Source organism: Pteronotus mesoamericanus, unplaced genomic scaffold (assembly GCF_021234165.1).
Source record: "Pteronotus mesoamericanus isolate MK-2021 breed Mesoamerican mustached bat unplaced genomic scaffold, CSHL_Meso_final scaffold_232, whole genome shotgun sequence".
In the NCBI taxonomy this organism is placed as follows: domain Eukaryota; kingdom Metazoa; phylum Chordata; class Mammalia; order Chiroptera; family Mormoopidae; genus Pteronotus; species Pteronotus mesoamericanus.
Window position 1 is genome coordinate 9004337 of NW_026555311.1, and position 21415 is coordinate 9025751.

Here is a 21415-nt window from a genome sequence, read left to right on the forward strand (position 1 = left end):
TTTTTTGGTCTTTTTGTAGAATTGCTACTCTTCTTGTTTTTACTTTTGTAGAATAATAAGTAAAATGTTTAATTTTTTTAAAGTTTTAATTTCTAATTTAAAAATCTTATTTGCTGCTTTTTTTCAGGATTCTCTCACTCCAATTCATTGAAAATTGACTTTCATGTTTGACAACAAGGTCATTTGATGACCTTGAGAAGGTGGAGGAAGCCATTTGGACTGGGATGAGGAAAGAATATGAGGAAGTGGAGATCATGCCTATGCACAGTTGTTTCCACAAGTATTTCCAAAAAGTTGATAGCTAGAATTTCATATGCTAATGAGGAAGGTCTGGTGAGGAGTTCCAGGAGCAATTTAACCCAACAATGATACCATTATCAGATGCAAGGCATGGAGCCAGATCCTGAAAGGGTACTAAATTTTGAGTCCTAAATGCTTGGCACGTTGACAGTCCAGGGTGAAACAGGAAATATGATGGGTTCACAAACATATAGGTACAGTACCAAGTGCCAATAGAGAAGTGAAAATGTAAGAAAAAGGAAGAATAAATCACCTTTACTTGGGTTAAATAAGAATTTCATGGAGGGGATGGGAAGTAATTGTTTTTGCTCTACAGGTCAGTATCAAGGTTGTCTTCAAAAGGACGCCTAATCACATCTTATGATAATGTTTTTGTGTGCGTGTATACTTGTCGCCCACGTTGAGCAGGATCTAGAATAGCGCCTGGCACAGAGTCGTCCCTCGATATTATATCATTATAATAAAAATATTATGATAGTAAATATTGACTGGTTGAGTGCAAAAATGAATGCATTTATGCTTTAATAAATAGCAGTGAGCTCCTCGGGGGGGGGGGTGGACATTGTCTTGCTCATCTTTGAATCCCGGGCTCTCTGGGGGTGCAGTGTGCATTACTGGCAATTCGATGAGCGCTCTGATTTCTCGGATCAGAGTCTCCAGAGCCAGCGTGGTCCTGGAGATCTAGAACTCACACCCGGGTCGGGAGTGACGACTCCGGGCGGTAGGGGGCGCCGGCGCGCAGCCGGGCTAGGTTCGGCCTGGGCACCACCCCGCGAGGAGCCGTACCGCCCGCGACGCCATGCGAGCTCTCTCGCCTCTGCTGCGCATCGGCTGGGGTTGTCGCGCGGGCCCCCTCGTCATTGCCCTCCTGCCGAGGGTAGCGAGCGCAAGGCCCGGTTCCCGCCGCACCATGGCCCTGTACCGCACGGAGGAGCGCGGCCAGCCCCCCTCGCCCGGTTATCGCCTCTTCTTCAGTAAGTAGCTCGCAGGAGCCAGACTCGCGGCGCGGTGGAAGAGGCCCGGGTGTAACGTGTACCGTCCGCGCGGCCTCCCTCCCTCCTTCCTTTGGTCTCTCCGCTGAGGCCTCACGGCGCAGACCACCTGCCTGCAAAGGGGGAGGAGGGGGAGGGCGCGCCGAGCCATCAGAGCCGCCTGTGAAGTGAGCGGCGGTTTAAGTCCCCAAAGGCGGAGCGCAGAGACGCAGGACTGCAAGTGGCACCCCGTTGCCCGGGGCGCGGCCAACCGTCCTTCCCGAAGCCCCGCGGCAGCCCCGCGGCGGCCCCGCAGGGATTAGCCCACCCCCGGCAGCCGTATTGAGTTCACTATACTGAGTAATAAACGGCCTGGCGCAGAGCCCGCCCTCTGGGTGCGCGTAACAAAGCTCCACCTCCTGGAGGCTGCCGGCTATTGGAGAGGCTGGCAGAACTTTGGAGATGTCTGGTCCTGTAGTGCTTTGCCGGGGGAACTCTGATGATCTTCTTCCAGAGTAATGAATTCACACTCAGAAGTTGACACCTTGAATGAAATCCACGATCACGAGCCTATTTGGCTCCAGGGTAGCCCCTCTCCCCTTCCCAAATTGAACAGGGCCAGCCCTAGAGAGCGAGGGACTATCAGGGCACTGAACTGGCCGACTAAGACGAGACAGGACTCAGGGCTCCGTTTTTTCTTGTTTTTCTTTGCACCCAGATACTTCACTGGAGATTAGCTATAACCTGAAAATAGCGAGGTCGGTTGAGTTGCTTTCATGCTTCATTGACTTCAGAGCCCCAGCTATTGGGGGTGGGGAGTAGCTTTTTGTTTTTTGTTTCCTTTCCTGTAAAGTCGGTCTTTCATTATCCCCCACCTATTAGTGTTACCAGCTCTGGACTTTCAGACCTAAACTCTAATCCGGAATTCCTCAGCTCTTAGCATTCCACCCCGGACAAGTTTCTTGACTTGATAAGCCTTGGTTTTTCTCATCCGTAAACTAGGGCTCTAAGAATTACATGGCACACTGTATGTAAAGTGGTTAGTCATAGGGTTTAAAATATAAATTACCATTATTTATAATAACTGTAATCATTATTGATATCTGTAATTTATAAAATGTTTGCACATATCCTATCTGAACTTAGGGTTGAGGATTATTTTATGGCAGACAAAATTAAGGTTGCCTAAATAAAGTCTTGTGATTGTAATGCAGCTGGCACTAAAATTCCCATTGTCTTCAAAATTGGTTGTTTTTTTCCCTTCATGCTACATACATTTTCTTTTTCATCCTTGTTTGATCAAGACTGATTAGGTGGACAGGAATTCCTAACAAGAAGTCCCAGATTTCTCAATGGATTATGTTCCAAAAGGTTACAATGTTATGATTCTGGGAACAGTTTTTCATAGAACAGTGTTATACAGTGGTAGTTAGGTTTTCTAAACAGATTAAAGCATCTCTAATGCATGAGATGGTGAAGGTATTCTAGCTTTGCAATAGGTACAGTAATTAATGACAGACAAAAAATAGCAAATGAGTATTTAGGAAGTATTCTTAGCGCTCTTAGGGGTGGCATTGAGGAGATTTAATTAGGAGCCCTGCCCTCATCATTCATAACATTATAATTAGTATAAATTAGTTAAGGAGAATATAATATTACATACAGTGTTTGAATATTAGTTGAGGAAAAATAGTCTTGAGGAGCCTGGAGCATATGGCCATAGGTGTCAAGCACTGGCTTTGGAGTGGAGTCTCAGGCCTTAATCTTGGCTCTGCCGTGAACTCTCACTGTGCTGTTGGGCCGGTGGTTGCTTCATTTCTTTCTCACAGGGCCAGTTTCTTTAGTTGTAACATGAAGCAGTTTAGTCCAGCAGTGATCTTCAAGGCCCTTTTCAGCGCTGATATTCTTAGAAGGCACTGGATGAATAATAGACATTCTAACAAACTCCATTGAGGCAGGTCTCTCTCTATTAGGGCATTTCTCAGGCTGTATTGTATATTGGCTACTCACTGTAGCTTTTCCTTTAGCTACAAAGTGTATTTCAGACTCATGATTTTTCTGTAAGTAGAATGTCACAAATACTATTTTTCACGTAGTTGGGATGAACAGCAGAAAAGAAGAAAAAAAGTTTTCCTGAGGTAAATGGGCAAGATTTGGAAGAAAGGGGAGCGTGCTTTTGGAGAGGGGCCAGGTGGTGAGAGACTAATTGGAAGGCATGTGGGGTGATACAATTCTTGAACTAAACGCCAGATGGCATCCTTGGCCCAGGACTGTCCGTGCTGTCAGGAAGGGGTAGAACAAAGTGAAAGGGATCCCCTTTAGAGTAAGGGGCTAAGGGCACAGCAATAAACAAGTTGCTCTTTATAAAGATGGTCACAAATGGGATATTGTTAATTCTGGCGGTGTCTGCATGCAGTACTAGGGTGCAGTTCTATCTAACTTCAAAGAAAAACATGAGCATAGCAGTACTTGGCTGAAAAGCGTTCAGTATTAAAGCGGAATCATTTTCCACATTTCCAGATATATCTGAAATACTAGTGCAGTGGGAATTAGACTGTTTTTGAGCTTACTGTCTGTAGATGGTGTCTCTGCAGCCATTCAGAAGAATCAGAATGATTGATGTAATACTTTTTCCCCCTCTTAGTTGGCATTGAACTTTATAGAAACAGGATTGAAGTGAGGAGACAAGATGCCATAGAGGAAGAGCATCCTCTATGCTGGGATCATCAGGCTGCCTTAGTGCCAGCCCTGGCCCTGTTAGTAACTTTCTGTGTGGCCTGACTGAGTCATTTAACCTTCCTGTACCTCATTGTATTAAACTATGGAAAGAAGAGATTGGACTGGAGATGATCATTTTCCAAACTCTGCTTAGTTGAGCCCAAGGATCCCCTGGGATATTATTAGGTTTTCTTTTAAAAAGGTCTTCATGGTGTAATAAATTAGCGGAACACTTCCCATTTTATTGCCTTCTTGGAGAGTCATAATGTGTCTATTAAAGTTCTGGGAAATTCTGATGTAAATTGTCCCAAACCTTTGAACCCCAGAGTCCCTGTTTCTCAGAACATTTGTTAAGGTCTTAGTGACTCTTTGAGTTTCATGGAATTTAATTTGGAAAGTGCTGAATGAGATGATTTCTGAAACTTCCAGAAGCAAGTGTGTTGTGGAAACACAGTTCTAGACTAAAAGTCAAAAGACTTAGATTTTAGGTCTGGCTTGACTATCTTGGTTATCTGAAAAATGGGGATAGCACTAATAAGTTTACAGAATTGCTGTGGCAGTTAAATGAGACTGTAAAGATTGTCAGTGGTAAATATTTAATGTGTTACTTCTTTCCCCATCTGACTTTGAGACATAAGACCAATATTCTTATTGTAACAGTCTGTCAAAGGTGAAAACAGTGGAGTGTAGATAAAATTAAATATTTTGAATCTATGCCAATTAATTAATTAATAGGTTTCAGAATTTTTTGATTTGTACTGCCCTGCAGTCTCGGATTAATTGTGAGATCACAATGCAGTTCTACATGTTTACACAAGACCAAAGACTACACACCAGTATACCCCTTTGATAGCCTGCATATTTTTGTTTGTATTTTCCATTAATAAGTTGAAAATTTACTATTTTGAACTTTTCTCAAAGGACGGGGAGAAACTATGCTTTTCATAATTTGGATTTTTGTTATGTGAGGTAGGCAGCTGGTTCACTTACTGAAACAATGTTATGGATAATTGCATTTATTTAGCATGGAGACGAATCATGCAGTTCTTTAACAGTGAATTTGTTTTATCATTTATATTAAGCATACGCTTATGTTGAAATTACTATAGGTTTTCTATTTTAGGTACATACATCATTTGAGTAGTAAGTGGAATCTACCATTGAATGTACCATACATTTGTACCTAATAAATTTTCCTATGAATAACCTACAAAACATGTGTTTGTCTTAAATAGATCAGTTTCCATAACCTTATTTTTTTTGTAAAGTTGGTCCCTATCACAGAAGTCGAAGTTGACACAGTAGAACAAAATTGTTACTGTGTGAATATAGAAAATTATATTTATTTGCTTTTTGTTATTACTAAAGCTTCCAGTAAGAATCTCTATAAGTGGTTTCAAGAATAGTATGTTATAGTGTGTTGGTACTTGGCATACATGAGGCTATTGGTATATATAAGTAAATTCAGGTACAGGCTTCTCATTCTATTCATTTTTCTCACTTGCTGATACAAATACTAAACTTTTCATCAACTTGCTTTAATGAAAGAAAATATATAGATAAGCTAAAAATGATAGAGTAAAACTTTATTTCAGTCCAGTTGAAGAGAGAGTTTTGACACTGTTTATATTTGTAAATAAAGTTTTGTTGGAACACAGCCATACCCATACTTTAACTACCTCTGGTTGCTTTACACTACAATCGTGGAGTTGTAGAGTTGTATGTTGATTGGCCTGATAGAATTCATTAGGTTAGGCCAAGGGATGCAACCTGGGTTTTGACAAGAGTGAATACATAGACCAGATGCCAGGGTAACTGTAATTGTTTATCTTATCTCCCTTCTAATAAATACCCTATCAAAGGGATAGTAATAAAAAAGAAACCCCTAAAACAACAAATGAGAAGGAACCGTCAGATGAAAAACAGATGGGAGGTTTGGTTATTCATGAAGCAGTGTGGAGGAAGGCCCAGCTGAGGCATATGTGCGGACGGGCTGTAGTGTAGGAAGAAGCTGGACTGACTTGCAGAACTTCAGGTTATGGATACATTGATGTCACAGGAGAGAAGGCGAGAGTGATGTGGAATAGCACACAGATGCTTACCGTGCTGGCCTGGGGCTGAGGGAAGAGGCTGCTTCCTTTATAGAAAGTGAGGAAAGTGTCTTGGGGGCATTTGGACAACCTGGACCTGATGATGTTCCTGCCCAGCAGAGCACTCCGTATTCTGGCACTGAGGTGATCGACCAGACACAGCCCCTGCCTACCTGTCCATGCCCATGGGAAGCTGGCCCTGCAAAAGCTGCCTCTCCCATTAGTGTACATGTCAGTTTTCCCAATCATGTTTCTAGTCTCTTACTCTTAAATATAAACCAAGTAGGCAAGGATCACCTCCAGTCAGGCTTTCATCGCTGCTGCTCTACCAAACTGCTCTTGTCAAGACCACATGTTACCTCCGTGTGACAAATTTAATGATCGCTTTTAAGTTCTTACGTGACCTGAACAGTACTTTTCACTGTCAATTATTTTCTCATCCTTGTTTTTGCTTCTGGGACAGCACATTCTTAGTTACTGTATTTTGATGGCTTCCTTGAGTAGTGCTTCCTGCTGAACCCTTCTGTACTTTGGAACTTTAACCTTTGAGTGGCTCCAGGGCTCCGTCCTTAGCACACCCCTCTATCTGTGCTCCCTCGGGCAGGGATTGGCAAACCTTTTCCCTGAAAAGTCGAATAATAGATAGGCTGTGAGCCTGCAATACAGTCTCTGTGGCAAGTACTCAACTCTGCTATTGTAATGCAAAGCAACCAGAGGTGGTACAGGGCTGTCGTCCAACAAAACTTTATTTACAATTATAAAACAGGCCTGAGCTTTTGCTATTATCTAGGTGGTCCCATTCAGTCCCATTGTTTTAAGTACCATCTATGCTTCCCAGATATGTAACATTAAGCCCCAATCTTTTCTTGAACACAAAATTTACACATCCAGCTTTCCACTCAGTGTTCCCACTTAAAGGTTTACGAAGCATCTCAAGGTTAACGTGCACAATCCAGAAATCCTGACCACCCCCAGTCCTGTCAAACTGTTTTCACATCTATAAGCAATAACCTAGGAAACGTTCTTATTGCCTCTTACTTTGACCCCGCATCTAGTTCCTTAGTATCTTCCTTTAGATCTGCTTTTAAACGTATCCAGCAGACAGTTAACATCCCTCTGCTTCGACCCTGCCTCTTTATCCATGTCACCATCATCCTTCACTTGGCCACCTTCACTTGGCCAGCGGCTTCCTGCTTCCACCCTTTCTCCCTGTATCTGCTTTCCTCACAGAAGTCACCTCGATCCTTTTAAAATGTGTCATTTTACATTTTACATTTACATTGAGCAGGTCATGTCCAGACTCTGCTCAAAACCCCCGTGGCTTTCTGTTTCACTCAAAATAAGTTTTAAATATTTACCATAGTATAGAAGTTCCTGTGTGACCTAATATCGGGCTTCCTCTGTGCATTCATCACTCACTGCCCTTCCCTTTGATCATGTGCTCCAGTCATTGTGGCCTCCTTGCTGGTTCTCAAACGTGCTGTGCGTATTCTTACCTCAGCACCTCTGCGCTTGTAACGGTGCCTGCAGCGATCCTCCCTAGGTGTCCGCGTGACCCACTTCCTCACTTCTTCCAGCCCTGTGCTGACTATAACCCTTCAGAGAGATCTTTCGAGGCCTTTCAATATAAAATAGTATCCCCTTCCATTATTCATTCTTTTCTTGCTCTGATTAGTTTTCCTTTTCAGTGCTTATAGTACCTGATACAGTAAAAATATATTCGTGTTCGTTGCTTCTGTGTATCCGTCCCCCATCAACGTAAGTTCTATAAGAGCAGGAATTTGTGTACTTGGTACCTAAGACAGTGTGTGGTGTAGTATTTGTGTTCTGTGAAAATTTACAGTATGAACAAATTTATGGAGACCTTATAAATTAAATGGGAAGAAAGAAACCAGAAAGAAGAGAACTCGAATTTGAAAAAGTCAAATGGATGTTCTCTGAGATTTAAAAGCTATTACATCCATTGAAAAGTAAGAGGAGGCTCTGAAGAAAAGGCAATGAACAAGAACTCTTGGAAATTAAAGTATGGTTATTGAGACAAAGAAGTTAATAGAAGTTGTAGCAGGTCGCATGGCGTTCTGCTGTTTGAAGCCACTAAGTTTGTAGTAATTTTTTATGGTAGCCCAAGAAAATTAATATAGAACAATTAGAATATAAAGAAATCTGCCCCAAAGTTTGAACAAAATGTCAGAAAAAAAGAGGTAAAAAGAAGAGACACAGAGATTCAATCTGGGAAGTCCAGCATTTGACTGGTACGAGTTCCAGAAGGCAGAAACAAACAAAATGCAGGAGAAATTATCGAAAGGAAAAAAGGATAATAAAAGAAATCTAAGAATTCAAGGACCCAAGTATTCTAAGTCCCTGACTCATAATTGGGAACTATCAGAAAACTGAGACTATAAGAAGGTCCTGAAAGTTGTGGGTCGAGGGCAGGGAGAGAGGGAGAATAGGTCACCTGAAAAGAAATGAGTATCTGACTTATCAGCAACACTGAATGCTTGATGACTGGGGTCATGCCTACAAAATTCTGAGAGAAAATAGTATTCCTCCTAGAATTCTCTATGTGGACAACCATTAACGTAGAGTGAAGATTGAATGAAGACTTCGGACACTGACCTCACATGCAGCCTTTCTTACAGAACACAAATTAGGAATATACCTCTATAAAACAAGTAAGCAAATCAAAGAAGGTGAATGCAGGGGGCCCAGGAACAGTAGATCTTAGCTGGAGAGAGAGAAGCAAAGCCTTAGGATGCCAGGCAAGCATTCAGTCCAGACTGCAGCAGGAGGGCAGGTTTCCAAAGGGAACTATACTGGCAAAGAGAGAATTCCATGATTTTAATGGTGGCTGTGAGGCATTAAAACAATTTATAGATATGATTATGACTCACAATGGAAGAAAGATAATTAGAAGCACAAGTCAAAATAGAAGCTGAACAAGAAAAGAAATTTAATTTTACCATTCTTCTTGGCTGACAATCAACACATTGACAGTGCTTCTCAAACTTTCCTGAGTGTAAGTTATTTGGCTGTGCTAAAAATAGAGACATCCAGATTTTTCTAAATTTCTGATTCACTAGTATGAATGAAATCAGGGTCCAGAGATCTGTTTAACAAGCACTTCAGGTTTTTTATCCTTAGAAAAATATTGAAGAATAACCCTTGAATATTGAAAATATTGAAATATAACTCTTGAACAACGTGGAGGGCAACCTTCTACACAATCAAATATCCACGTATAACTATCGACTTCCTGAAAACTTTACTAATAGCCTTACCGATCATATAAACTGTAGATTAACATATATTTGTATGTTACATGTATTAAATGTTGTATCCTTATAATCAAAGTAAGCTAGAGAAAAGAAAAGGCCACTAAGAAAATCATAAGGAAAATACATTTACAGTATTTCTTGGGGAAAAACCTGCGTATAAGTGGACCTGCTTAGTTCAAACCCGTGTTGTTCAAGAATTAACTTTGTACTAATAGGAAAAGCATAGAGCATTTAATGGTTAGATTATAGAACATGTTATCAGCCTTGAAATAAAAGTATAAAAGTGCAGGAGTCAAAAACTAGGAATGAAAAGAACGAGGAGGGGTAGAAAACTGATTAGTAGAGTCAATAAATATTGTATATGTTTAGTGGAACAAAGAACAAAGCTGTAAAATATACAGATTAGCTAAAAGAGAATTTAGGAGGAACAGTTGGGGTCAAGTGAACTAAACCTATTTCTCAGAATTGAAATCAGTAGATAATTTCTAAATACATTATTTAGAGAGATGAAGATAGTCACTAGACCTAAATAAAGAGATGAAGTGGGTTGCTCTGATACAACTGTATTGGAGAGAGGAGGGTGCTTTTTCTTTTTTTAACATTGCACATCCATTGTTTTGTTTAAACAACAAAATCGATATTTAGAAAAGTAAATCGGCAACAACTTGTTTTTAACTGTAAATAAACAGCTAGTCAGAGCTTTAGATAATGAAGGTCTAACCTAAGATTTATCACTAATTTACTCAGCCTCTGAGAAGGGCTGTCCATCTCTAATGTGTGCTTTGGTTCTGTTACCTTCAAAAAGTGACGTGCATTGCTGCATAGTCCATTTCTGTGTCTATGGCTCACATGTGTAATATGGATTACCCTTCATTTTATAGAGGATCAGGATAGATAGTGCATATCTTTAAATCCACCTTTAGAGAATCTTAATACTTTAAATGGATCATAATAGCATACTACTAGCACTGACCCCGGAAAATGTTTACTGGAAGATTCTCATTCTTCTTTTGTGCATTAGGTCAGTGATTAGCTCTCTAATTGTGCCAAGAGGATTTTTTTTTTTTTTAAATCCTCATCTGAGGACATGGTTATTGATTTTAGAGAGAGGGGAAGGGAGGGAGAGAGAGAGGAAGAGAAACATTGATGTGAGAGGGGAACATTCATTGGGTGCCTCTCCTATGCACCCGGACTGGGGACAGTTCTCATACATGCCTGGACTGGGAATGAACCCACAACCTTGGCATGTGCTCTGACCGGGAGTTGAACCCATGACCTGTTGGTTTACAGGATGACACTCCAGCCCACTGAGCCCCACCTACCAGGGCGAGGGCTCCTTTAAGCTTGCTGGATGATGGGCTCATCTGGTTGTGTCTACGCCCTGTCTTAGCTGTACGCACAGCTCAGTTTTAGCACTACCGTATCCCAGCATCTTGCACATTTCCTTTTACTTGACTAAGTTATACATTACTTAATTGAAGAACATAGAAAAAAATTGTTTCCAAGAAATTGATTGACTCTATCAAGCTCGAGACCTAAAACTCAGGCTCTTGGTTTCTGTATTCATTGCTCCTGAGATCTAAGGCCATATTTTAATTTTATTTTTCCAGAAATATTTTTTATTATTACATATTTATTTATACCCTTTGATGATCCACATATGTTACCTGAGTGAGACCATTCACTCATTTAGACTCTTTTTACCTCCCAAAATGGCAGTTAGAAAAGAGTTTAAACATGCTGTCATTACCTTAGTGTTTAAATAGAATACTATTTAGATCCCAGTTTAAAGAGTACTTCTCACAGACCTTTAGCTTTTACTGATCACAGCTTAGCCTAGTCCTGTGTTTTCCTCAGCCTTGAGTAACATGCACCCAACTTTCACCTTAATAAATTTGTTGGGGCTTGTCCCCAGTTAACAGGGACATTGGAGTTTTAGGGAAATATAACACCAAATTTGTGTATTAGTGCTATCATTTACTCTTAATTACAAAGGTAGCTCAGCTTTCCATCAGGTTTCCTGTACTGTCTTAATTTTAATAACAAATTTATCTGGTTTGTGCAGCTTCCTGAATTCTTAGAGCTGAGATTAGTGTTAATTTCCATCAGAGTGTAGGTCCCAAATATAACAACTGAAGTAATCTGCAAAAGCACCTATTTTCAGAGCACACATAAACTAATTACTGAAATTCTGCAGTGCACCAAAAAATAGATTATTTTGCCCATCTGACCCCTACAAAATAAGTATAATTTTGATTCATTCACACATGACAGCTGTTGTTCTCTTGGCTGTTGTCAGTGTTTTTATTTGACAACCTTAATTTAGGAGAAAAGAGGTCAGTGACCCTGACTGGTCACGGATACTGACTGTCACTGATTGTGAGGTATTGCATGTTTTAAAAATTATTGCAGCACACTCGCTGTGCTGAAAGATTGTATTTTTATTCAAAATTCTACCTTAGCTTTGAGACTTAAAGCAGAGAAGAAAACCACAGGTTAATGATTGTCCTTTGGAACAAGAGCTTCTTCCCATATACATTCATGTATATATTTTCTTGGCCCCCCTTTTATTTTTTTTTCCATATTTATTTCTAAAATCATACACAGTAAAATTCATTCATTTTTGTGAACAGATCTGAGTTTTGATAGAAATATATTCACTTAAACACCATCACAGTCAATGTACAGAAAAAAGTCCATCACTCCAAAAATTTTCCTTGTGGTCCCTCTGAAGAGTCAGTTCCACCCTCTGGCCTTCACCTCCTGCAACCGCTGATCCGCTCTTCATCCCTACAGTTTTGCATTTTCCAGGCTGTCCTCTAAATGTAGTTGAGTCCAGCTTCCTTCTCTTGGCGTAATGCATTTCAGCTTCATCCATTTTGTTGTGTGTATCAGTATTTCATTCCTTTTTATTGGGGACTAATATACTACTGAGTAGAACACCATTTATGGGTGTAACTGAGTGTGTTTCTCTATTTACCATTGGGTATTTGGGATGTTTTCAGTTTTTGGTGATATTAAATAAAGCCGCTGTAAAGATTCACTTAGAGGTTTTTGTATGAAAACAGTTTTCTTTTCTCTTGGTTAAGTACTTAATAATAGGATTTCTGGGTTGTATGTTTGACTTGATTAGGAATTGCCAAACAGTTTTCCAAAGCAGCTGTACCATTTTCGGTTCCCACAATTTTATTTTAACGGAAAGTATGTAAAGATGACCCACGTAAGTATCTTGTTCATTTATAGAAAAGTAAATTATCATGCACCAAACTGGTAATTTTGTTTCTTGTGTTTTTGTGTTGCTCATAGGTGACTTTAAAGTCAGGCAGAGAGCCCTGACTGGTGTGACTCAGTGGATTGAATGCCAGCCTGAGAAACAAAGCGTCTCTGGTTTGATTCCCAGTCTAGGGCATATTCTTGAGTTGTGGGTCAGGTCTCCAGTAGGGAGCATGTGAGAGCCAACCACACAATGATATTTTTCTCCCCCTCTTCCTCCCTTCCCATCTCTCTAAAAATACACAAATAAAGAATCTTGGGGGTAAAAAAAACAGGCAGAGAATTTGAAACTTGATGATGTATGCAAAAGACATTTTTTTTAGATGCATACTTTTTAAGTGATAAAGAGCTTTATAGATCATAGCAAGAGTTTTATAGAGTTTGACACTTGTGCTCTTCTCATCTTTTTCCTGCTTTGTGCTTAGGTCCTTTGGAGGTTACCTTGTTGCTAGAGTGTAAAAAGAAACATCATATTAACAGTTTAGAGGGGGAAATAAAATAGTAATAGAGAAGTTGTGAGTTGTGAAACACAGTTTATTCTTGTATGATTATTTATTCCTGTATTTTTCCATATGAACAACTGTAAGTCTACTTTTGCTTACCCTGTATTTGTTGAATGCCTACTAATGGCTGGCTACTTTTCTGGATGTTGGGGATCCAGCAGAGATCTGACAAAATAGCAAAACCTCCTTCCTTCAGGAACGTAGTCTTGTGGTAGGTGCTAAGGCAAATGACACAGCATGAGAAGAAGAAATAAAATTTTGGTGGAGTGGGGGCCATTAAGTTATATGCTTCTGATTTTATTAAACTGAAGCTTTGGCTTGATTGTTTGTTTGTTTGTTTGTTTAAACAACCATTATTTTAGAATAACTTAAGATTTGTCAAAGTTGCAAAGATAGTACAGAATTCCAGTATATCCCTTATAAGTTTCCCCTAATGTAGCATCTTTCATTACCACTGTACATTTGTCGAAACTAAGAACATTGCTACATACTATTAACGGACGTCTAGGTTTATTTGATGTCAGTAGTTTTTGCACTAGTGGCATTTTTCTGTTCCAGGATCAAATTCAGGATTCCACATTGCATTTACTCCTTATAGTTCCTTAGTCTCCTCCAGTCTGATAATTTGTCAGTCTTTCCTTGTTCTTTTTTTATTTTTTTTAAATGACCTGGAGATTTATAGAAGAGTACTGGTTAGGTGTGCTGTAGAATGTCCCTCAGTTCGCATTTGTCTGATGAATTTCTCATGGTGACACTGGGGTTACTGGTGGGAAGATTACGACAGAAGTGAGATGCACTTCTCATCCAGCACCTCAGGAGGCACATGCTGCCCACACGACATCACTGGCGGTGGTAACCTTGGTCACTTGGTTGAGGTTACTGTTTGTCAGGTTTCTCCACTGTAACGTTTTTTCCCTTTCCATATTCTGTTCTTTGGAAGCCAGTCACTGAATCCAGTCACACCGGGGGCCACGCGGGAGGAGCAGGGTTAGCTTTACTTTTTGGAGAGGGGAGCATCTGCGTATATTGTTAGGAGTTTTTCTGTAAGGAAGCTATGTCTCTTCTCATTTCTTTAGATAAATTTGTTTGTATCAGTGTGGATTGATGTAGATTTCTTTTATGCTTTGGTTTCTCATCCAATACTCCATTATTTATTTTGTTGCTTAGATTGTTCCGCTCTGGCCTTTGGGAGCTCTTTCAGGTGGGCTTCGGTTTATCTTTGGTATACGTCCAACCTTTTGTGTTTTGAACACTTGGTTGATTTCCGGTACTGCAGCATCTTGTGCTTCAGGCTCATCTGGTGTTTTCTTTGCCCCAGCCTTAGAATCAGTCTCCTCTTCAGGAAGCCCTAGTTTTTTTTTTTTATTGGAGAATAGTATGTAGAAACCAAGATTTTGTTACTGAGTGTACTCATGGATATTAGGGTGTCAGACAGTCCTTTTCCTATTGTGTTAAAATATTTTTAAAGTCTAAATTTGAAAATTATGCCAAAGAGGTGGCTGGAAATTATAAACTGAAAAATTTCTGTGGCTATATTAAACCCAGCTTTTGGAAACAAATACATTTTAATAAAAATGCCTATTGTGTTATTGTATTTCATTTAAATAATATATACTTTTAAAAGTATTTAAAATATACATTTCATTATGTAATGAAGACAGTTTCTGGTATTAAGGTTTTTTCCTTAAACAACAGTTAGCATCATTATCACTTTGAGTGGAAATGAATTATTTGTTTATTTGGGTAGGATCTTTAGACCTTTGTTTACATGGATTGTAGGCAGAAATTGAGAATTTTTGTTGTTCAGTTTCTCATAGGGAAATTGACATTAATTTTAATCCAGTTCACTTAGTAAAGACTTTTCAAAATGAGATTTTTCGTATTTGAGGGTTTAGTCTATTTTAGACATTTTCTTCTTTGAATGTTTAAGTCACAGGGATAAGTATTGATTTCAGCAACCTAAATATGGTTTATTTGTTGTTTGTTTTGTGTGTGTGTTTCTGTGTGGGTGATTATATTGGAACAAGTTTTAAAAGATGAATTAAATTTTAAACTGGGAGTTAAAGTTAATTTTGAAAATACTTTTAAAAACTTTTTAAAGTTTAAAGTGGATAAAGGCATAGTTGCTCTAAAGAACGGGAAAGTTCATTGTTTTAATTGCTTTTGTTTTATTTTCTTTTCAGAGAATGAAGCTGGTCACTATATTTCACCCTTTCATGATATTCCTCTGAAGGTGGAGTCTATAGAGGTATAATTTTAACTTCTTTTGGGGAGGAAAATACAGCTAGTATTAACACAAAATGCTTTTCAGAAGCATCTTGAAAGAAGAAAATGCAGTCACAAGTCAAGAAGGATAAGGAGTTACTACAACAGGACTGTAAACTTCCTTTATGAATTAGAATTTGTATGAGAATAGGATTCTGTGTGGAAGACTTGGGAGAAAGGCATGTTAGTGGACCATAAAGCTTAGAATCTGGTTGGAAATAAAGATTAAAGGTTAAGAACTTAAGGGGTTAACAACAGGCTTATTTTTAATAATAATAATAATAAGAGAGTTAACATTTGTGGAGATTTTTTTTGTATTTGCTAGCCACCATGTGAACATATGACATTTTATTTAATCCTCATGAGCTACTATTATCTTTTAGGACACTGAAGCTGAAGGCATTTTTTTGACCTAAGATCTAACAGCTGGTAACTTCCAGAGCCAGGTTTGAAACTAGCATATCTGATCACGGAGCTCATGGTCTTTAACCACTGTACGAAGCAGATGCTGGAAAAATAAAGTTGGAAAAATGGTAGTCTTTGAATAGGCGTTGTCTTAGAACCTAAAACTACTTGGCAGATGTGAGCGAGGGAAAAACGTAAGTCAAGTGGGAGTGGGAGCCCCGCTGCTGACAGTCGACTGGGGAGGCGCTCAGAATCCTGGGAGCGCTCGTCCAGCTGGTGAGGTGGCAGGTCGGTGGTGGATGTTAGTTATCCTCACCATGTGGGAATTCCTTCCTTAAAATTCAAGTAGGCAATTGGTTTATTTCATTAACAAATTCACAAAGGAGCACAATTCTTGAGTAAATAAATAGGACCACATTCCAGGTCGAGATCAGATGGGGCTGGTTAATGGGGTTGGGTTTTCTGGGTCAGTGTAGGGCAGAGGCCAGTGAAGAAGTGGGAAGTTGCTTCAGACGCAAGAGTGGTTTGACCTTGGTCTTGCTATGGAGTCTGAATATAAGGCCTCACAGTAAGGCTGTGGAATGCCTACGTGGGATTTGTGCTGCGCTTTAGCCCATCAGAGGACTGGACTGTCAGTAATGGCAATAAGGAGAATAATAGCAAAGATTTATTGAGTGCTCATAGTGCTTAGCAAAGCAGTGTGCTCTGTGCTTGCCTTGAATTATCTCAGTAAGGCGAGGGCTACTATTACCCTTATAGTGTTAATGAGGTTAAGTACCTTTCCCATAGTCACAAATCTAGTTTGTTGCTGAGGTGGGATTTGAACTTCGGACCCCTAAGGCCGTAGCTCGTACTCCTAAGTGCCCTTGTGTAATCCTTCCAGCTCATTACTTCTAAGAAGTGTCCAGCTACAGAATAAAGGGTCATATAATCTGGAGAAAGAAACCAAAGAGAGAGCAGAAAGAGCTTCATTTGACTGTGTGTATCTCTGTAAGTGTATGAGTGCGTGTGGGTGTGTTTGTGTGTCCATCCATATATCCTTGTATCTATGTGTTGGGGTTTGTTTTATTTGGGTAAGTGAACTATCCAACCTAAATATCTCATGTTTACCAATGTCTTTCCTTGCTTTCAGACAAAAATGCCTGCATTCACTTATTCATTTATTCGTTAATTTAATAATTCAGTAATCATTGCATACCTATTATGGACAGTATTCTAGGCACTAGGTTTGTAGTGGTGAATAAGATAGACATAGTTATCACTCAGTTGGAGGAGACAGAACCAGAAAAGAAACAAGTCAGTCAGATAATGTTAAGTGTTATACAACCAGAACAGCTTCATGAGTGATTGGTGGGGTGCTCGTTCACATGGGGTGTACCATGACAACATCTGTGTACCTAGTAACAAAAATAATAAAAAAATAATGTTATTGGGAAACCTGGGTGGTAGGGGTGGAGGTGTAGAACAAAGGGTGGGCTGGAAATTAGCAGGCATAATATTCTGCCTAAGGAGGATGGGTTTTGGGGAATATGAAACTTAGGGTTAGGCGAAATTGATGATAGGGTAGGGCAGAATATAATAGGACATGCCAGTGAATTCTGGGCATGTGGAAATTGGTATACACGGAGGTTGTGTAAACAGGTTTTCCTGGCTCTCGGCTGTAATGATTAGTTAGAACTATTGCATCTTATACTTGGAGTATTTTAGGAACAGTAATAATATTTCACAGCAAACTTTTAATAATTTTTCTGTTTGTTTTGTTCTCTTCATTAGTCACTTTGGTGTGTAACAGTTATGTATAATGTGTGAGCATTTCTGAATGGTGTGGTTTTTCTTTCCAACCCAGCACATAGTCTGTTTTAATTTAGAAGTGCATGATGGAGACATGGTAATCACACCTTGGTGGGATCCGGAGGCAGGAGGTGCAGCCGAGTACCTTCATGGCTTGTTAGTCATGCTCCCTGGGGTTTCATTTCAATAATGAAATGACTGTTTTAAGCGCAGTCACTGGAAACTGCCAATCTTTCCTTAAAGACTGAACAGAGCTTTTGCTTATTTTATAAAAACTAGGGAAATATACTGGAAAGAGACTTAGCTTTTCTGATCGTTTGTTTTATGAAACACCGATGCTTATGCACTTGGGGGTGCAAATACTGGGAGAAAAACAGACAGGGCCTTTGGTAGGTGCTCTTTTGCATCAGGTTTCTCGCAGCCTCTGTAGTGGGATATTTATGCAATAGGCTTATTTTCATGGCTTTACAGTACAGCTGTATTTTCATGAAATATTACAATCATAAATACCATCTTTTCTTTTATAGGAAAATGGCATTCCTACAAAGAGAGCACGAAATGATGAATCTGAGGTATATCTCAAGGTTTTTGTTTTTGTGAATCATTTATGTTGTCTATTAAAGACCTTGATGATAGTTTACATTTGTAAAGTGCTTCTGAATTTTCCCCTGTAGGACTTTTGTGTGCAGTCTGATATTGTTCTTCTAGTATCACTTTAAGGCACTAGTGATGGTATTACCATTTCACTGTTTTTTCTTGTAGTAAAATATATAAAACAAAATTTACCATTTATTTATCACACACTGTTTTAAGTGTGCCGTTCAGTGGTGGTCAGTACTTTTGCATGTCGTGCGGCCATCACCAGCACTTTATCTTCCTAACCTGAAACTCACATGTGAAGCAGTAACTCTGCATTCCCACCTCTGCCCCGCTCCTGGTAACTACTATTCTACTTTTAGTTTATTAGTCTGACTATTCTAGGTGCCATTTCATTTTATTTGGTTGGCCAAAAAGTGTGTTTAGTTTTTTTCTATAAAATAAAAGACACATCTGTCATTTTCACTATTAACTTTATTGATTTGGACATTTTCAGTACGTTGGCTTTCTCCCACTTTTGGCTTCTAGTGCATAAGACAGCGCCCCAGCAAAGGGTTATTTAGCCAAAATGCCAATAGTATCAAGAAGCTTTGCAAACCACTTTGGACATCTTCTCCAAACACTGAATAGATCTTTTTTTGTGTTTCAGTTGCATTTTTACCTTTTTTGAAATAATGAAGCATAATATGCCAAAAATGTTGCATATTTTCTTCCGTCTTCAATATTAAAATGGCTGCACAAAAATTTACCAATTTTGATAATTTTTTAAAATGCACACGAATGTGATAGTTGTCACAATAGAATCTAACAAAAATGTTTTGAATGAAGTTAAAGACAACTAAGCACTACTACAGCCATCATCCGGAAAAAAAACTAAATGAACTTTTTGGCCAACCCAATATAAGTGAAAACCAGAGTGAATCGGAAAATGAACCCAGATTTTAGTAGCAAGCTATTTATCATGCTAGATCATCTAAAGTAAAGGTACTTATGAAAACTGATCAGTTTGTCATCTTTTTATTGCACGGGAAAAGATGTTTTGAAGACTGTTTTAGAATCCTGGGATATTAAAAAAAAAATAGTTATACCAACTATATGCTAAAATAAATATGTTCTAAATAGATCTTTTAAACATGTGACTGTCAAACCTTTAATATTTCTTGACTTAGGAACATAACATTTGATTGACACCTGTCATCCCACGTCTTGCTGTCAATCACTGCCTTTTTATCTTGCCCATCCCTGAGGCAGCTTCTCTGTGGCCTGCCTCAGCCTTCCTTTCCCCTCCCAAACTTATTTCTGTCCATTCTCTTCTCCATTTGAAACTTACGACCTCAGCCTTTTCATCCACTTCCAAACATAGCTGTGGGATCTGTTTAATTCCTTCCACCTTTGCCTGCTGTCGACTTTATATAATATTTTTCTCAACTGGAAAATGGTCCTTACACCATCTAAAGTGAAACCACGTAGGGAACTTGTGAAAATTTTAGATTCCTGGTGCCTTTTCTTACCTACTAGATTAGAGTCTCTGCTTGATGGGGGCTGCGTAGGCTGCATGTTTCCACTGGACTCCCAGGGCACCTGTATGCACAGAAGTGTGATAAACACCGCCCTTGGGTGAATAGTCATTCAGGGGCTTAATGATTGTACAGGTTCCTAGAGACTTTGTGTATTAACCTGGGAACTGTTGTTTCAGTGAGGAAAATGTATTATTCTGACTTCACACAGCTAACTGAAAATTTAATTTTTAGAACACAATTTATATGTCAGAGACAGTGTGACTTGAATTTTTTATTTTTTAAGCTTCTCTTCCATTTCTCCCACCTCTGACCCCTGGCACCCACCATCCTACTCTCTGTCTCTATGAGTCTGGCTCTTTTTTAAGAAGTTTCCACGTATAAGTGATACCATGCAGTTACCATGCAGTGTTTGCCTTTCTCTGTCTGGCTTATTTCAGGAGCATGATGCCCTAAAGGTCCATCCATGTTGTTGCAAATGGCAGGATTTCCTTCTTTATCCTGGTTGAGTAATATTCCATTGTGCATTGTACCACATCTTTGTTATCTATTCATTCATTGGTGGACATTTAGGTTGTTTCTATATCTTGGCTCTTGTAAATAATGCTGCAGTGAACATGTAGGTGCCTATACCTTTACAAGTAGTATTTTTCTTTGAATAAATACCCTGAAGTGGAATTGCTTGATCATATTGTAGTTCTCTTTTTGATTTATTGAGAAACCTCCATACTGTTTTCCATAGTAGCTGCACCAATTTACATTCCAACCAGCAGTGCACAAGGGGGTTCCCTTTTCTCCACATCATTATGTTTTGATTTGCATTTCCTCGATGATTAGTGTTGGTGAGCACCTTTTCAGGTACCCTGTTGGCCTCTGTATGTCTACTTCAGAAAACTGTCTGTTCTGTCCATTTGTTAATCAGGATTCTTTGCTTTTTTTTTTCTCTTGAATTATATCAGTTTTCTATGTCTTTTGGATATGAACGCCTTATCAGATTTATGATTTGCAAATATCTTCTCCCATTCCATAGATTGTCTTTTAATTTCGTTTATTTTTTCTTTGCTATGCAGAAGTTTTTTAGTTTGATGTATTCTCAGTGTTTATTTTTGCTTTTATTGCCTTTGTTTTTAGTGTCAGTTTTAAGTTAGAAGAAGGAAAAAAGGGTGACTTCCTTTCATTTTTTTCCCCCAAGTATATAAAATTTACTGACTGCTTTTTCATATCTTACTAGTTTTCCTGTTTGATTTCTACAATAAAAATAAAGGGAAAATGGAGAGATAGAAAAGAACTGAAGGAGAAGGAAAATGTCCCTGGCTTGTACTCAACTTTCTGAATTGAAATGTGTCTGCCACCTTACATCTTTGTGATTGTCTGATAAAATTCAGCAGACCATTATTGCTTTATAATTAACACTAATGTTAGGATAACCAGAATAACATGGGCTTTATAAAATTACAGGTCATACACATTTTAGCTGAAGAGAATGAAAGAAGGCTGGTAATATGCTCTTAGTGGTCAGGAACAAAATGGTGAGGGTGCGGGTGGCTTGCAGGCTAAAAATTAAAACCTCATCTATAGTTCTTTTGCCCTAATTCAAGTCTCTGTGAATGGTTTTGGTAGGTGTCACTGTGTAAAATAATTGTCACTAGCATGGTCTTCTCTGTCACTTCTGAGTATGCATCTGCATACATTGTTCTCTTAGAGCCAGGC

The 21415-nt window shown here is 39.1% G+C and overlaps 1 protein-coding gene across 3 annotated transcripts in view; it reads left to right on the forward strand.

The window, feature by feature from the left end:
- Positions 1–1042: 1042 nt before the first annotated feature.
- The window catches only part of PPA2 (inorganic pyrophosphatase 2), an 88967-nt gene continuing 68594 nt past the window's right edge, over positions 1043–21415 (forward strand). For 2 of the 3 annotated variants that reach the window (XM_054591663.1, XM_054591665.1), the window contains exons 1-3: positions 1043–1274; positions 15314–15378; positions 18119–18163. In XM_054591663.1, the coding sequence (XP_054447638.1) occupies positions 1100–1274; positions 15314–15378; positions 18119–18163 (285 nt within the window). In that variant the 5' untranslated portion in view covers positions 1043–1099. The remainder of the gene's footprint in view (positions 1275–15313; positions 15379–18118; positions 18164–21415) is intronic. The other variant, XM_054591664.1, reaches the window with a different exon arrangement.